The sequence below is a fragment of the Protopterus annectens genome, chromosome 10.part0 (assembly GCF_019279795.1).
Source record: "Protopterus annectens isolate FY-2018-M chromosome 10.part0, PAN1.0, whole genome shotgun sequence".
NCBI classification, from domain to species: Eukaryota; Metazoa; Chordata; order Ceratodontiformes; family Protopteridae; genus Protopterus; species Protopterus annectens.
The window spans coordinates 648097626-648113034 of NC_056744.1; the positions used below are offsets into that span (position 1 = coordinate 648097626).

Below are 15409 nucleotides of genomic sequence, written 5' to 3' on the forward strand. Positions count from 1 at the left end.
CGTCTGCTTCACCCCTTCTGTCTCCATTGGGTATTGTTATACATTATATACCACCTTATATTACACACCCCCAAGATATTGAAGTTGTCTTCCTCAGTTCACTCATCTTCTGACCATGCTGTCATTTCCCAGTCTTTCTAGTCAAACCTAGCATTCTGGCTTTCACATGATAGCTACTAACATTTGGGTCACTATGGTTTGAAATAACCTTAGCTAAAAGTATCAACACATTGTGGTCTTAAACCACTGTTCTTATACTGTGTGTTTCTCCAGTGCTTAAATAACATATTAGCCTTAACAAGGAAAACAGACAATGCTATTCAGCAAACATTACTTAAGAAAATGTGTGTAGTGTTTTGCAATAAAGATGACAAATATATAACTAATACACATTTGGAATACCTTCCACATGGTTCCAGTACTCACAAGGCAGTGAATTAATATCTTCCTAACTGTTAACAAATGTGGGGACCCATCTTTTCCACTTGAAATGTTTTATAAATAGAAGCGCCAGTTTAACAATAATTCAAGGGTCTATATCACTTTGATGAATCGGCCGACATTCAAACACCATATGTTCAAACTTCTAACCTCGAAGTGCAAAACCATTGAAGGCTTAGAACAGCGATTTTTTTTTCCCAGGGAAAAAAAAAATCACTGTTCCAAGAAACACACACACAATACAAGCACACCAAAAAAAACAGTAATCCACACACATACACTTAAAATCCTACATCTAACCCTACACTAAACTATACATACACTACTATCTATCCACTTACTTTAACCCAAACCCTAACCCTAAAGTCCGTCACTATCGCACACTCACTTGACCTGCGCACTAGCCCTAACTCACCTATCCTGCCCTAACCCTAAAGTCTGTCACTATTGCACACCCACCTCACCCGCACCCTAACCCTAACTCACCTAACCCGTGCATTAACCCTAACGTCCGCACAATCGCACACTTACCTGAATCCAACCCGTAACTTTCCACCACAGTGCTGAAAATAGTGAAGCCACAGAAATGGCCCACCAAATTCTTTCCCTGTTTTCCGCGGCCTTGTGATAATCAGCTTTTGAACTTCACAGTTCAAACATATGGTGTTCGAACTGCTGAAGTTTTGATGAACTGATAGGAACCCATAATTCAAGCCTTATATATTTTAATTCCAAACAGATATATAACAATATCTCTGGAAACTGCAGTTAGATCCAGAAGATAAGATGGTGATTAACCTAAGGCCTAAATATCAAGAAAAGCCAATATACTATACATTTTATACAACATAGTTTCATTTTGCATGACTCTACATAATTTTATTTTGCATACCTTTGTTGTATAAATGTAAGCAAGTTTGACCATAAAAAATTGTGCAGACAGTAAAAACATTTTTCAAGTAAAAGAACTTTGTTGTAGTCAAAATCTGAAACATATCTATGAAGTACTGCAGAGTTAAAATAAACAAAAGAGAAACAAAAGAGAAATAGTTGCCATATGTTTGCTGAAAGTTAAAGCCACAGGAAGAAGGGGGTTGATGGAACTATGATCCTATGGACTAGCTTGCAGATAGCACCAGATGACCAACTTTACTATAGAACTGGGTTATGTCTGGAAAGGAACCCTGAATTTTAATGCCTTGTTTAAGAATACATCTGTAGTCTGGCCCATGGCATAAAGAAATAAAGCCCTAAATGCAAGCCCCCTCCATTGTTAATGGAGCCACCTATACTAAGCTGGAGGGACTAGGAGCAAGAAGATGGGAGTGAAGGGCTGATGCCAGCTCAACTCTTCTAGGTTGACTGAGGGAACTTGGCTTATTACACTAGTAACACCTGCAAGAGAGCAAGTGTATCACCCACAGTAGGGAACCCAGCATACCCATCATAGCAGTGAGACGCATAACCTGGAGGTTACTCATTTGTGGATGCACCTCCAGGAAGCAGCAATTATGGAGTATGCAAACTGACAAGGGGATGGGAGTATGACCATATGGAAGATAATCAGTGTGGCCCACTATCAAACACTTGACTCCCAATTTTTTTTTAATTTCTCCAAGTCTTGGATTTCTAATACCGTGATGAGAATGGGCCCCATTCCTAAGTCAAAGTATGATTAAAGTTCATGAAATTAGTATTGTTTCAGTCTTTGATGTTAGCCAAAAGTGCTCTTCACAGCACCCACAATGTGCCCAGTAATGACTACTTCTGCAATTTGTATGGAGTTATATGTATCGGTGACATATCTATGATTGTAAATTCTTTTTTATAAGACCTGTTGCTCCTACTACTATTGAAACTGTCTGGGTATCCCTCTTCCACACTGCCTTCATTTCTTCCTGCAAATCCTATATCTTATGACTTTGTGTCTCTCTGTACATAAGACACTGTAGTCACTGGGTGTAGCAATTTCAATGATCAATGCTACTTTTGTCTTCTTTTCATGGACTACTATATCTGTTTTTCTCGCATCTATTTTTGAACTGTTGGTAATGGGTGATCCCATGTGATATAAACTTCATCATTTTCTATAATGCTTTGTGGCTCATGTTTCCAGTGTTTTTCAGCTACTTCAGTATTATAATGTTTGCACAATCCCCACTGCAATAGTCTTGCCACATTATTATGCCTTTCAGTATACAGTCTTTCTATATTACAACCAGCAACAGGATGTGCAAATCTTAACAATTCTGTTTTACAACAGCTACATTTGTCTGTTTCTCCCACATGTTCAATGGACTTTGTAAACCAACATATATGTAGTACACTATCTTGGGCCACCAATATTAACCTTCTCTTTTGGTTTATATTTATGTCTCTTTAACCATTCCTGCATTTGATCCTGATCAACACAAGGCTGTTCCAAGCATTTTCTATACTTGCAAATATATTTATGCATTTTCCACATTTCTTGCTTTCTCATCTGACCCTTCACCTTATATTCTTTCTTTTGTTTTTTTGGCACATTCAGTTGCTGCCTGATTTTTATCTCCTTCTGGTTTGATTTCCGTTCCTGCTTAATGCCGATATGCTTCTGCTAAACTAAGCAGAGAAGTCATCTTAGACTTATTTCACTCATGTTTCAAAACATTCACTACATTTGGGACTTGTGAAGTCAGTAGATATGTATGCAGTCCCATGACTGCATATCTATACATATAATCAATTTCGAAGAGACCCATACCTCTTTCAGAATGGGGAATATATAGCCTTGGTATACACTGAGTTTTATAAATCATTTGATGAGCGTGATGCATCCTTCTTGTTTTCCTGTCCAACCTATCCAACACCTTTTGAGGCCAATCATTCACTCCAAAACTGAAAGTTAGGACAGGAAGAGCAAATTAGTTTATAGCTTTAGCTTTGTTCCGAGATGTCAACACTGTTTTCAGTATTAATTTTAGTCTTCTAAAATATTCCTTACTAAGTTTTATTTGCATTTGTTCATGTTTATTGTTGTTCCTTCATCAATTCACAAATATTTATACACTCCCATATGCTCAAGTTCTTTTGTATCACATTCCTGTCCCAAGCTGATGTTTTCTTGGAGCTGCAACTTTCATGCTTTAAAGGTTGCATTTCAACATTTATCAAGACAAAATGACATTCTTATACCATCTGAAAATGTTTTGACCATTGGCAGTTGTGCTTTCAGATCCTCATCTGATGAAGTATACAATTTTAAATCATCTACAAAAAGGAGATGTGAAGTCTTTACACTTTGTTGTGTTCTGGGATCCAAACTGCAACCATGACCTAATCAGTTAAGTAGACAGCTTATTGGATTAAGGGCAAGATAAGGGAGAAGCAGTGACAGAGTGGCACCGTGGAATATCCCCCTTTGAATTTTTAACCCTGGAATAATAATTTTCCTTTATCATGGCTGAACTGCAAAGTGGTTTGCCACTGTTTCATGGTCGCTGTAATGTAATCAATCAGTGTAGGGTGTATTTTTAAGAACTCTTTTATCTATGAATATGGGATACTGTCAAATGCTTTTCTGTAGTCCATCCATGCCATACTTAGATTATTCCCCTTTTTACAGTTCTTCATTATTACTTTATTTAACAACAAAGGATCCTTTGTTCCATATGACTTTCTTTTATTACCATTTTGTTCTACTGCCATGATTGAGTTTTCTTCTAAGTGGCTATAAACTCTGTCAGAATCAATTCCAGTGTATAGCTTAAAAACTTATATACTGCATACCTCTTGACCTCTTAGTTCAAGAAATCTAGTTAAAACCTAAAATAAAAGGGGAACAAAGGGTCAAAAATAAGATCAGATTTTAAATAACATTCTTATAAAATTACAAAGTTGTTTGATTCCCACTTTTTTAATTTCTCCAAGTCTTTTGGGTTTCTAATACCATGACGGGAATGGGCCCACCTTCATGGATGAACAGATGGGATGGAAGGCTCTCACCCTGATGTAGGAATGGATGAGTCAATTAATCACAGGAAGGAGGAGCTATTGGGATGATCTTGCAGATACACCCCCCCAAAAAAAGAAAGAAAAAGAAAAATTACAATTACAATTGCAATTACAGACCCATAAGACTGACTAGCCTCATATACAAAGCAATGGAAACAATTATCATGAAACTAATCAATAACAATATAGGGAACCTCTAAACATTGAACTCATCTCAGTAAGTGAATTTGTCAAGGCCAGGTCGTGCTTACTCAACCTAGGGGATTTTTTGAAAAAGTCACCAGTCAATTGATGAAGGCAAAATGGTACAAACCACATACTTCAACTTAGCCAAAGCTTTTGACACAATTCTCCACTCAGGAGCTGTAGAAAAGCCAAACAAACTGGGAATAATTCTCCTTTAGAGAACAGACGTCCTGTACATCAGCATCTTGATTGCAGAATGAATGTTCTCCAACAGGGTGTTAATGTACAGGTAATACCCACTGAAAAACGAGTTCGCCATTTCACAGCAGCATATTAAGCTGTTGTGGAGTTTGGACTGAAAGAAAGTTAAAGGTCACCATTATTTTACTCTCGCTAAGGAGTGCTTTTGATGTTTAGCGAGTGTACAATAAAAAAAAGAGAAATGCACGTGTGTATGTTTATGGCTGTGTTTGTGTGAGTGTATGCATGCATGAAAGTGAGGGTAAGATTGATAGAGCCTTTATTTTATGCTCACTAAGCAGCACTTTGCTGTTTAGCGGGTGTAAAATAAAAAAGAAAAATGGAAGTGTGTGTGTGTGTGTGTGTGTGTGTGTGTGTGTGTGTGTGTGTGTGTGTGTGTGTGAGAGAAAGAGAGAGAGTGAGATTGAACAGTGGCGGTAGCAGCAGCAGTTAAGAAGTTTGAATACCTCTCAACCTCTTAAAGCAAAAATTTTAGATAAAGCCTAAATTAAAGGTGGAACAAAGACTCAAAAAAAGGAATAGATTTAAAATATTGCTCTTATAAAATTACAAAATTGTTTGAATAACAGGATTTGTGTTAGCATGCATTTTCTGAAGGAAATAAAGTATCTCAAATGTATGTCATTATTTAGTGACTGCAATCCCCAATGACTGGCAACAAACCTCAAATTTTAGGAGTAATGGACCACAAACATGAAGTAAATATCTGGATACTTTTTGAAAACGTTATATTTTGGATGTAAACTACTTCCTCTGAAACCATTTACATATACTACAGCAAGTTTGAAACATTAGGCAGAGGAACTATTTTATATAAAAAAAATATTTAAAAAAATACAGTAATTTAGAAAGTAAGTAAAATACAATGATTTCACAGATGATCCACTAAGTTCCAGGTTGTGTGTTATTGAGTAAATAACACCCTTCCAGGGATGCAGAGGCCCAATGCTGTATAACATCCCTAGGCAGGAATTATTTACACAGTAACACACACCCTGTTGGGCATTATAGCTTGCTTATCACCCACTGGACTGCAAACTGGCTCACAGATAGGATGCAAGAAATCAAAATAGGAAAAGTTAACTCCACAAAGAAATCAGTCATCATTAGAAATCCCCAGGGTTCTATGCTGGGACCTCTCCTGTTTGGCATTACTTTTCTGAAGTAAAAGTCAATACCAAGTGGGTCTGCCTAAGTCTGTAGATGACTGCAAGCTATGAACAGTCACTGAATCCCCAAATGGCTTAGCCATCCTGCAAGAAGGTTTGTCCCAAACAAATAGCTGGTAACAAAATCATAGATTAAAACTAAATGCCAAAAAATTGCATTATTGTATCCTTTGGGAAGTCACCTACCCCAGAAAACTACAACATTAATAACATTCTTCTAAGAGTTGACCCAGTTGTTTGGGATTTGGGAACTTATGTTCATAGGTTCATAGGTAAGTGCTAGGCTAGCTGCCTTGTAGGCCATTTTAAGCATAGTCAATTTCCCCCAAAGGTGAGTATCAAACCCTGTATTCTGTGTCAGTGAAGTTAAAAAAAAAATAAATAAATAAATATATATATATATATATATATATACTTATTTCCCGCCTTTCTAAGCTAATATAGTCCAGTTTTCAGGTTAGTGCTGAATTCAGGGCTGTGTTACAAATCTCTGTATTTGCCCATACCTTACTTGGATAGAAGGAAGTTCTCTGTTCACCTGTGAGAGAGGGGAGCTTTGAGCAGCCTGTCTTTCCATGGAGGAGTGGTTTCAGCCAAGAAATTAGTAGTTTATTGGCTATTTTGGGCTAATTTCTATCTCTTTCATTTCCCTACTATAAATACCGCATTTGCCCGGTTTTGCGCACTGGGCAGCGCCAGTTAGCTAGGGTAAAACTATTCCCGGCTCCACAAAGTCTCCTCTTCAAATTTTCCCTTGGAACTAGACAAACTTTCAACTTAAGCACTCAAGCCACTCATTTCTTAGCCTGGCACTTACTCAAAACTTATAGCAAGCACTTATAAAGCGTAGCACTAGACCCTCCTTTACTGTACAGAAGGACAAGGCTCTCTATTCGACCTTACCAGCCATCCAGAAAAATAGTTCACTGTACCTATCCAGGCATGTCCAAAGGGCAGTTTCAGGTGTACTCTCCAGTCCAACTGGTGAATCTGGGCATTTTGAGGCAATGTTACAACTGCCTCATGTACACAGACAACCCCCTCCTCCTACCACCAAACACTAATACATGCGAGAGATGCAATTATACAGCCAAACTGGAGGCTAAGCTCTCTCAACCCAAGACTGGATCAAACAGTCAAGAGGAAAAGGGAAATACTTGCATCACACCACCAGTCTCACATAAACCCATTAAAGCAGCACTGGAAAAAAACACACATAAATACATGAAAACATACTCGGAGGCTCTAAATAAAAATCTGCAAAACCAACAGAGACCTCCAAAGCAAACATCCAAGCAACCTCCACCCCCCAACACAAACCATGAAACACATACTTCACAAAACCAGTGTGCCATGCAATCACAGCCGTTAAGGCAAAATAACATACCCAACATACTAGTAATAGGTGACTCTATCGTCAGGCACACTGACGTCCCACTCACTAGGCTGAATAAGGAGAAGGTTACTGTTAGCTGCCTGTCGGGCGCCAGGATCTGCCACATAACACAAGCACTCAGGTCACTACAGAACAAGTACAAATATGACTCTGTCATTGTCCATGTTGGTGTGAATGACCTGAGCCATACCTCTCTGGACTACATGAAAAGAGACATGGAAGCGCTCTCTGATTATAGCCCAGGCCGGTATGACCCTGACCCTGAGTAGCATCCTGCCCTCACCAAGAATGATACCACGGTATAAAGAAAAAAATTCTCAGTTTCAACAATTGGCTAAGTTTCTGGTGTCATTCAAAGGGGATCCTGTGTCTGTCTGCCTGGGATGACATGCTCGACAAGCCACGCTGCTTCGCTAGAGATGGCTTGCACCTGTCACCCTTAGGCTTTCGAATACTGGCCAAGGCTCTTGCCATCCCCATAGTGCCTTTTTTAGGCAAGGCTCAAAAGACAAACCTACTGCAGTAAATAGCACAAGTAACAAAAAACTGAGGGTAGTGCTACTCAATGCCAGAAGCCTAAACCTCAAAATGCATGCACTTGAGGCACTCCTCAATATGGAGAAAATCGATATATGTGCAGTAACAGAAACCTGGTTTAAGGCTCCAGAGAGCACCCCAGCACTACCAGGCTACAACTCATACCATACATTTCGGCCACAGAACCCAAACCGAAATACAAAAGGCGGGGGCGTATCCATATTCATCAAGGATACCCACACCTCCAGGTTAGTGGCACAGTACGATGCTTCAGAGATCATCCATGTGCAACTAACAATGGGCAAAACTGCAATTCAAATTGTAGTTTGCTACAGATCACCCATCATATCCCAGGACCCCCATTCCACGTTCCTGGAAACACTGGGAAACATAAAGGTACTACCAAACACCCTAATATTGGGTGATTTCAATTATCCAAACATTAACTGGGAGAACTACTCAAGTACTAACTTCCTTGCCCAACATTTCCTAGAATTTATAAACTCAAACACCCTGGTTCAACTGGTCAACACTCCCACCAGAGGTGACAACATACTGGATATGGTCATCACCAACATGGGCGACCGGTGTTCCACACCGGAGGTCAACCCCTCGCTGGTTAGATCTGACCATAAACAAATCACTTTGGATATCCACATTCCGCCCCCACCCCTGGACAAGAAAACCATCGTGAAAAACTTTTCAAAAGAAAACTTCACTTTACTTAAGACCGAGGTGGAAAGTTTCAAAGCCCCCATGCTGAAGGATAACGCTGTCCAAGCTGCAAAAATCTTTACTAATACATTCTACGGGAACCTACAAGAATGCATGGATCATGCCATCCCAAGCAAAACCAAGACTCACTCCTCCAAGAAAAGGAAACCAGTCTGGTGGAATCCTGCCATAAACAAGCTATACAATAGAAGGAGGATACTAGTACAGAAAAGAGTAAAATCCCAAGAAGGGAAGACATCCCTGATCAGTATCAGCACGAGACTACGATCCCTCATAAAATCATCCAAGGCGAGCTTTGAAAGAAAAATTGCCAAGGACTCCAAAGATAACCACAAGGCATTCTTTAGCTATGTCAAGAATCTAAGCGGCAATGCTCAGATCTGCTCGGAGTTAGTGCAGAATGGCACAAAATACACTGAACCGACCGATATCACCAACATCCTGGCAGACAGGTTCAGCGCAAAATTCACCCACCTCACACCCCCAACAGGGCCCATAACCATACCAGAAGAATGTAGAGTCCCTGAAATCACAGACACTCAGGTTAAAACAGCCCTCTCCAAAGCCAAAAACACAGCATTAATGGGACCGGACGGTGTCCCGGGCTGCGTCCTACACGAGCTCAAAGACGAACTAACCTCTCACCTAAACACACTGTTCAAACTCAGCCTCTCCACAGGCTATGTACCCATAGAGTGGCGCACAGCAGCGGTTATTCCGCTCCACAAAGGTGGAGCCACAACAGACCCTGGGAACTATCGCCCTATAAGCCTGACTAGCTTGGTCTGCAAGGCATTGGAGCACATCATGGAATTCATTAACAGAGACATTGGGAACCTCCAAACACTGGACCCTACCCAGTTCGGCTTTGTTAAGGGCAGATCATGCCTCCTGAACCTGGTGGACGTCTTTGAGACAGTTACCAAGGCTATAGATGAGAGAAAGGTGGTACACACAGCCTACCTAGACCTCACAAAGGCCTTCGACACCATTCCCCATTCTGGTATTATAGCAAGCTCACCACCCTGAACATAAACCCCTATGTCACAAGATGTGTTGCCAACTGGCTCACGGACAGAACCCACATGGTGAGAGTTGCGGGAGCTGGAGTTCCCCAGGGCTCAGTCCTAGGACCCCTCCAGTTTGGCATATACTTCTCAGAGGTACAGGCAAGCACAGGAGGACTATGGCTGACCAAGTTCGCAGACGACTGCAAGCTAGGGGATATAATTGACTCTCCGGCTGACACAGACATCCTCCAAAAGGGTCTCTCTGAGACGGATACCTGGCATCAAAATCATGGCCTCAAGCTAAATGCCAAAAAGTGCATAGGCATCCCCTTTGGAAAAAACAAAGTACCCACAAACTACCACATAGGTGGTAGTCCCCTAAATACGGAAGACATAATAAGGGATCTGGGGACCCAAGTAGATAGTAATCTCAACTTTGATAATCACATTGCCAAAGTGGTTAGAAAATCCTTCTACATGGCCCACCTAATCACAAAAGGGTTCACAACCATATCAAAAGAGGTCATCGTACCCCTCTACTCATCACTCATTAGACCCATCATAGAATACAACGCACCATTTGGGATGTACCTTACAAGACACCTGCAACAGCTGGAAAGACCACAGAAGTACCTCACCAAGAGGATCAATGGCCTCAAACAGATGCCCTATGCAGCTCGACTGAAGAAATTATAGCTGTACTTGGTTGCATACCGCCTACTCAGAGGTGATCTCTGCCTGACATACAAGGCCATGTCCAACCCAGAATTGATGGACATGCTCCACCTAAAGAAAACCTTACGCCCGCGAGCCACATGCTCTAGGGATCTAAACCTCATCACAACAATAAATAGGATGTGCTGGAGGGATAGATTCCTGTTCCAGAGACTTCCCATGCTTTGGAACAAGATCCCAATCTACATCAGGCAGAGCTCCTCGCTAACACTCTTCAAAAGAAATCTTGACGAGTGAATGGGAAACAGAAAGTTTACCTCGGGGATCTCTTCAGTGGCTCTGCTGGACAGAGGCACAGGGAACTAATCTAAGGGGGTGGCGAAAGCCAACACATTCTGTCTAAGCTTATAAATGCCTTCGGGCAGATAGTCTAGTACCTACCTATGAACCTATAAACACCTTGACCATTATACCAACCCCTCCCCTGTGGACAGTGGACAGTTACTTAACTTTTGACCAATGTGTCCACTGTTGAAAGAAAGCCCTTCTATATTGCACAGCTTATAAAGAAAGGGATTGTGTCTAGATCTAGGGTTGCCATTGTCTCCCTTTTCTCAGCTCTCAATAGGCAAATCGAGTAGAATACTCCCTTTGGCATGTATCTTCCAAACATATGCAACAACTGCAACTCCCAGAGAGATTCCTTACTAAACAAAGCCTAAACAACATGTCCTACAAAACCCTGTCACTATATTCGGTATCCTACAGACTGCTAAGAAGTGACCTGTGTCTGGCATACCGGACAGCCTCCTACCCAATACTTTTGAATTTACCGCACATGAGCAAGTCAAATGGCATCAGAATATTTGGTCTAGGGATTTCAGAGGATACTGCTATTCTGGAACAGACTCCCCATCCACATAAATCAAAGTTCATCCCTGTCCATGTTCAAGTGCAACTTGGATGTATGGACGGGAAACAGAAAATTTACCCCAGATCTGCCCCCTATACTACTAATGGATGAAGGCAACTTCTAAATACTTTATCTCATACATGTGTACCCTTAACTTATCTATGGTATGATCCCAGTTATTATCATTAGGGGTAATATATAAGTATTGATCATGGGATGGGTAAGGCCAATCTCTAACCAAAGGGGCCAGTTAATTTGAGCATAAAAAGGGAAACTGGCTAGGCTTAAAAATGCTTGCAAGGGCAGCTAGCCTAATACTTACCTGTGAACCTATACAAAGAAAAAAAATACAGCTGTGTACGTCTAAGTGTATTTCCAGGTACATACATATTTAGCCCAATTGGCTTAGCATGAGTGTTTTTGCCTCCCATTCTGGAGAACAGACATGTGACACTTCTACAGTGAAAACAAAAGCAGCAACAGTCTCTGCTGTAAAATGCAAGAAGACACCCTTTTCCATATTAGCTTTGAGTTTATGCAAAGTGGTTACCCAACTTATGTTCAAAATGAGTAGAGACAATCATCTATTCAGCAGCTGAAAAATGTTAAAGACATAAACATGAAGAAAACTAATTCTGTTTTAAAAGACCTGTCATCAGTGAGTTAATGCACCTTCTAGAAAGTTTTTTTATATGCTTTTTGATGGCCTACCTGGCAATCATTAGCCTTCCTCCTATGAGCTGTTTCCATCCATTGCCTATCAGTGACAATATGGCCAGTGATGTTGGTAAGAGCCAGCTGCGGGGAGCTGTCATTCAGGTAGGCAGGAAAACTGCAGTACTCTGGCCTTTTGTAGACCATCAACCTCCATTGCAACCTCTTGCTGACCAAGTGTCTCACCAACCCCATGGAAAGGCCACCCTGATCAGCAGCTCAAAGGCATACAGGAGAGGTCCTGCATCCCCATTGAACTTCCCCTGAAGCCTCAAGGCCCAACAAATGACCTAAGACTTCACCCACTGCTGGCAATCCTTTGACTTGTCTGTGGGCCTACAAGGATGCTCTCATTAATATACGCACTGGTGTTTTTCTGGTTTAAATAACTCCCTCCCCCATATGGCTGATATGAGCAACCGCATCACTGTAAAGGCAGTGCTATATCTTCTCCATGTACAAACATGCTACCATACATACAGTGCTGATGGTTAGTTACCAACTCGACAATGCCAAGCCCATATTCCCAGTCCTTTGTGCTTTTGATGCCATGCAATCCTCCACTTGCTGACCAAAACAATGTTTGCATCCCTCACAGAATGTACAAAACAATCATGCTTGCACTCAAGACACTACTTGAACTCAGGTTGTTAGGGTCGCAGTTAGGGCTTGATGCCTTTATGCCACACAGCTAGGTACACTTGTTACAGAGATTGAATTGCAAATCCAGAGGAGTTCCCATTTTCAGTGCTCAGCCTTCAGTAATCTAGTCTTTCTTGTATAAACAGGTAAACGTGACGGCCCCTGTGTGCTAGCTAGTGCATTTGTCCTTTACGTTGTTAACAGTTACCACTTGCACCAGCTATGCGTGATTACAATGTATTCACCTGGTGCCGTGTTTTGACTAGCTCACATCTGCTTACTCTATTTCATCATTGCTTCTTTCTCATTGTCATTATTCATGCCAAGTTCTACATGGCAAGAAAAAAGGGTTTTGTATAAGAACATTACCCCACCAGGATTTTCGTGCAGGAATGGATGGGGCCTACATGATTGACAGGCCTGAGTGACAAACCATGCAGATTATACAGTGTCATGGTGAATATTTGTAACACAGGCTTCATGCTTTTTTATGTTAAATTAGTTACCACAGCTTTTAGTATACAGTATGTAAAACAGAAGTGCACCGTCGAAACCACCGCATGTCTTGGGTGTCTCACTTGCTTTGTCACTTTGTACTTAGTCTCAACCACATTACTGTGTTGTAGGGCAAGAAGCGGGTCAGAAGGGCAGTATGTACACAGTACCCACAAGTTCCTGTTTTGCACTCTGGACCCATAACCTGTGGACCCCTCCCCCCACCTTTTTTTTGGTATAATGTGCAGTAATTGCTTTTGCAGGGGGGCAAACCCCCCTGCACCCCCCAGCTTTCTTTAAACATTTTTTTTTCTGGAGATAAAGCAGTATTCTGAGGCAGTGGCCTGAGACAATAAATGCATACAATAAAAGCAGTAAAAAGACATCCCAGAAAGGTCACCACCCGCACCTTTACAGAAAAGGAATTTTAAGTCTGTGTAATAGTACTTATACGTGCAGCATACTATGTGCTTACACCCCTCTCCTTTACAGAACTGTAATTCTCAACATAATAATGTAATACTTCTGTATAAATGCACTATATTCTGTATTCGTTTGAATAGGTAAATCTGTTTGGATCGGTAGCATTTGTAAGTACACTTTCTGCCAAATTATTTAGTCTAAGATGTAATTTATCTAAGCTTTGATCACTGCAAAATGGAAATCCTGGTACTGGCAAATAAGGGAGAAAAGGCTTTGTAGTGAAATAATTACAATGTTTGGCATACGCATCTTTTTGAGGATGGTTTTCCCATGTTTATTCAAAGCACTTTTCAAAATAAACGTCACGATTAGCAAAGTGCTGGGCGGTCCTTACTACTGCGCATCTGGTGGGGTAATGTTCTAATACAAAACCGAGAAAAGCATCCTAGTACCTATGTACATTTATCATCGTTTGGTTACCTTTATTCTGCAACACAAAGAAATAAGACTGAACCAGATCACCTAATTAACTATACATACATCTTAACTGTACAGATTTTCACAGAATGCCCAGGTTTTTGCTTCATATTTTTGGTCTGTTTCTCATAAAAATTGTAGTTTTCTAGCAAATCATTGAGGGTTAAAGACAGAATACTGACGAGACATTTGAGTTTCAGACTCCATACCTCTGAGAAAATTCATGCTAATCCAAAACCTGTATTCTGTCAACTTTCTAAATTTGTAAGAACAATATTTAAAAAGTGTCCCTATTTTGGGGGCTTTGCTTCCTCCCCCCCATCCCATTATTTTCGGCTTTGTCCATATTTCTTGCACTAGGAGGTCGAGCTGTGTAAAGTAAATAAATACAGGTATTCTTATAGCTGTTAAAAATAGTCTATTTTTATTTCGTAAAGCAAATACAATTAAACTCGTTCAAATACGGTTTCCTACGCTCATTATTTCAGACATAGATTCCCTAACAAGGAATTACATTTTTATGTTGTCAAACCTTAGGCACTAAAGCTCCGGCTCACGTATGTACGTCACAACGCCTGCGACTAACAGGAAGTTGAACTTAGAACACAGAGACCGGTTGTAGCGGTCGTTTTTCACGGTCGTGTTACAACATCACCTATACCGTGCAAGGCTGGTGAGAGCTATTGCAGGTAATTGCAAAGGGGCTGGGGCGCAGCAGGCATACAGGATAGATAAACATCTTATAAAGTCTTTAGAGGCTGATTCCATTAGCTGGGGAATGGTTAGTAGATACTTGTACTTTTCTTATTGCAGGAGACAAGGTCGGTTCACTTGAAACTTGTCTGCATTTTGATGACGTTGGGCCTCATCTTTAGTGTATCATTGATTGCTCTCCTTAGCACTTTGTGTGCGTTGCAAAGATATAGAGGTGAAGTGTACTACGGACGACCTATTAGTTAACATGCTGTCAGTGAAGCAACTAGAGTGTAGTTTTGTTATAGGGTTGCCACCTTTTTAAATGCCCAAAGTGGGACATTTTTGGTACAAACATCAGATTTTGCAGGCCAAAACATACTCACGACCAGTACAAAGGACAGAACTTCCCTTTTTTGCCTAAATAAAAGGTTATTCTTGTAGCATTTTAGTTGCTTATTCTGTTTCTTATAACATTTAGGTGTTTCAGATACAGAATAACTGTTTTATGCAACTATCGCATAAAATATAGGAACTAATTTTGTCCTAAAATCTCAGGACAATTCCCATTTTTGCAGTTTTTTAGCAGGACACAACTGCCCCTCGCAAAGTGGGACAGGTGGCAACTCTAGTTTTGTTATGCATTGTT

At 40.7% G+C, this 15409-nt stretch overlaps 1 protein-coding gene across 1 annotated transcript in view; it reads left to right on the forward strand.

Annotated features, from left to right (window-relative positions):
* The first annotated feature begins 14762 nt into the window (after nt 1-14762).
* The window catches only part of NDUFS8 (NADH:ubiquinone oxidoreductase core subunit S8), a 517217-nt gene continuing 516570 nt past the window's right edge, over nt 14763-15409 (forward strand). Inside the window, exon 1 of the mRNA XM_044085488.1 lies at nt 14763-14848. Within this exon, the coding sequence (XP_043941423.1) occupies nt 14846-14848 (3 nt within the window). The 5' untranslated portion in view covers nt 14763-14845. The remainder of the gene's footprint in view (nt 14849-15409) is intronic.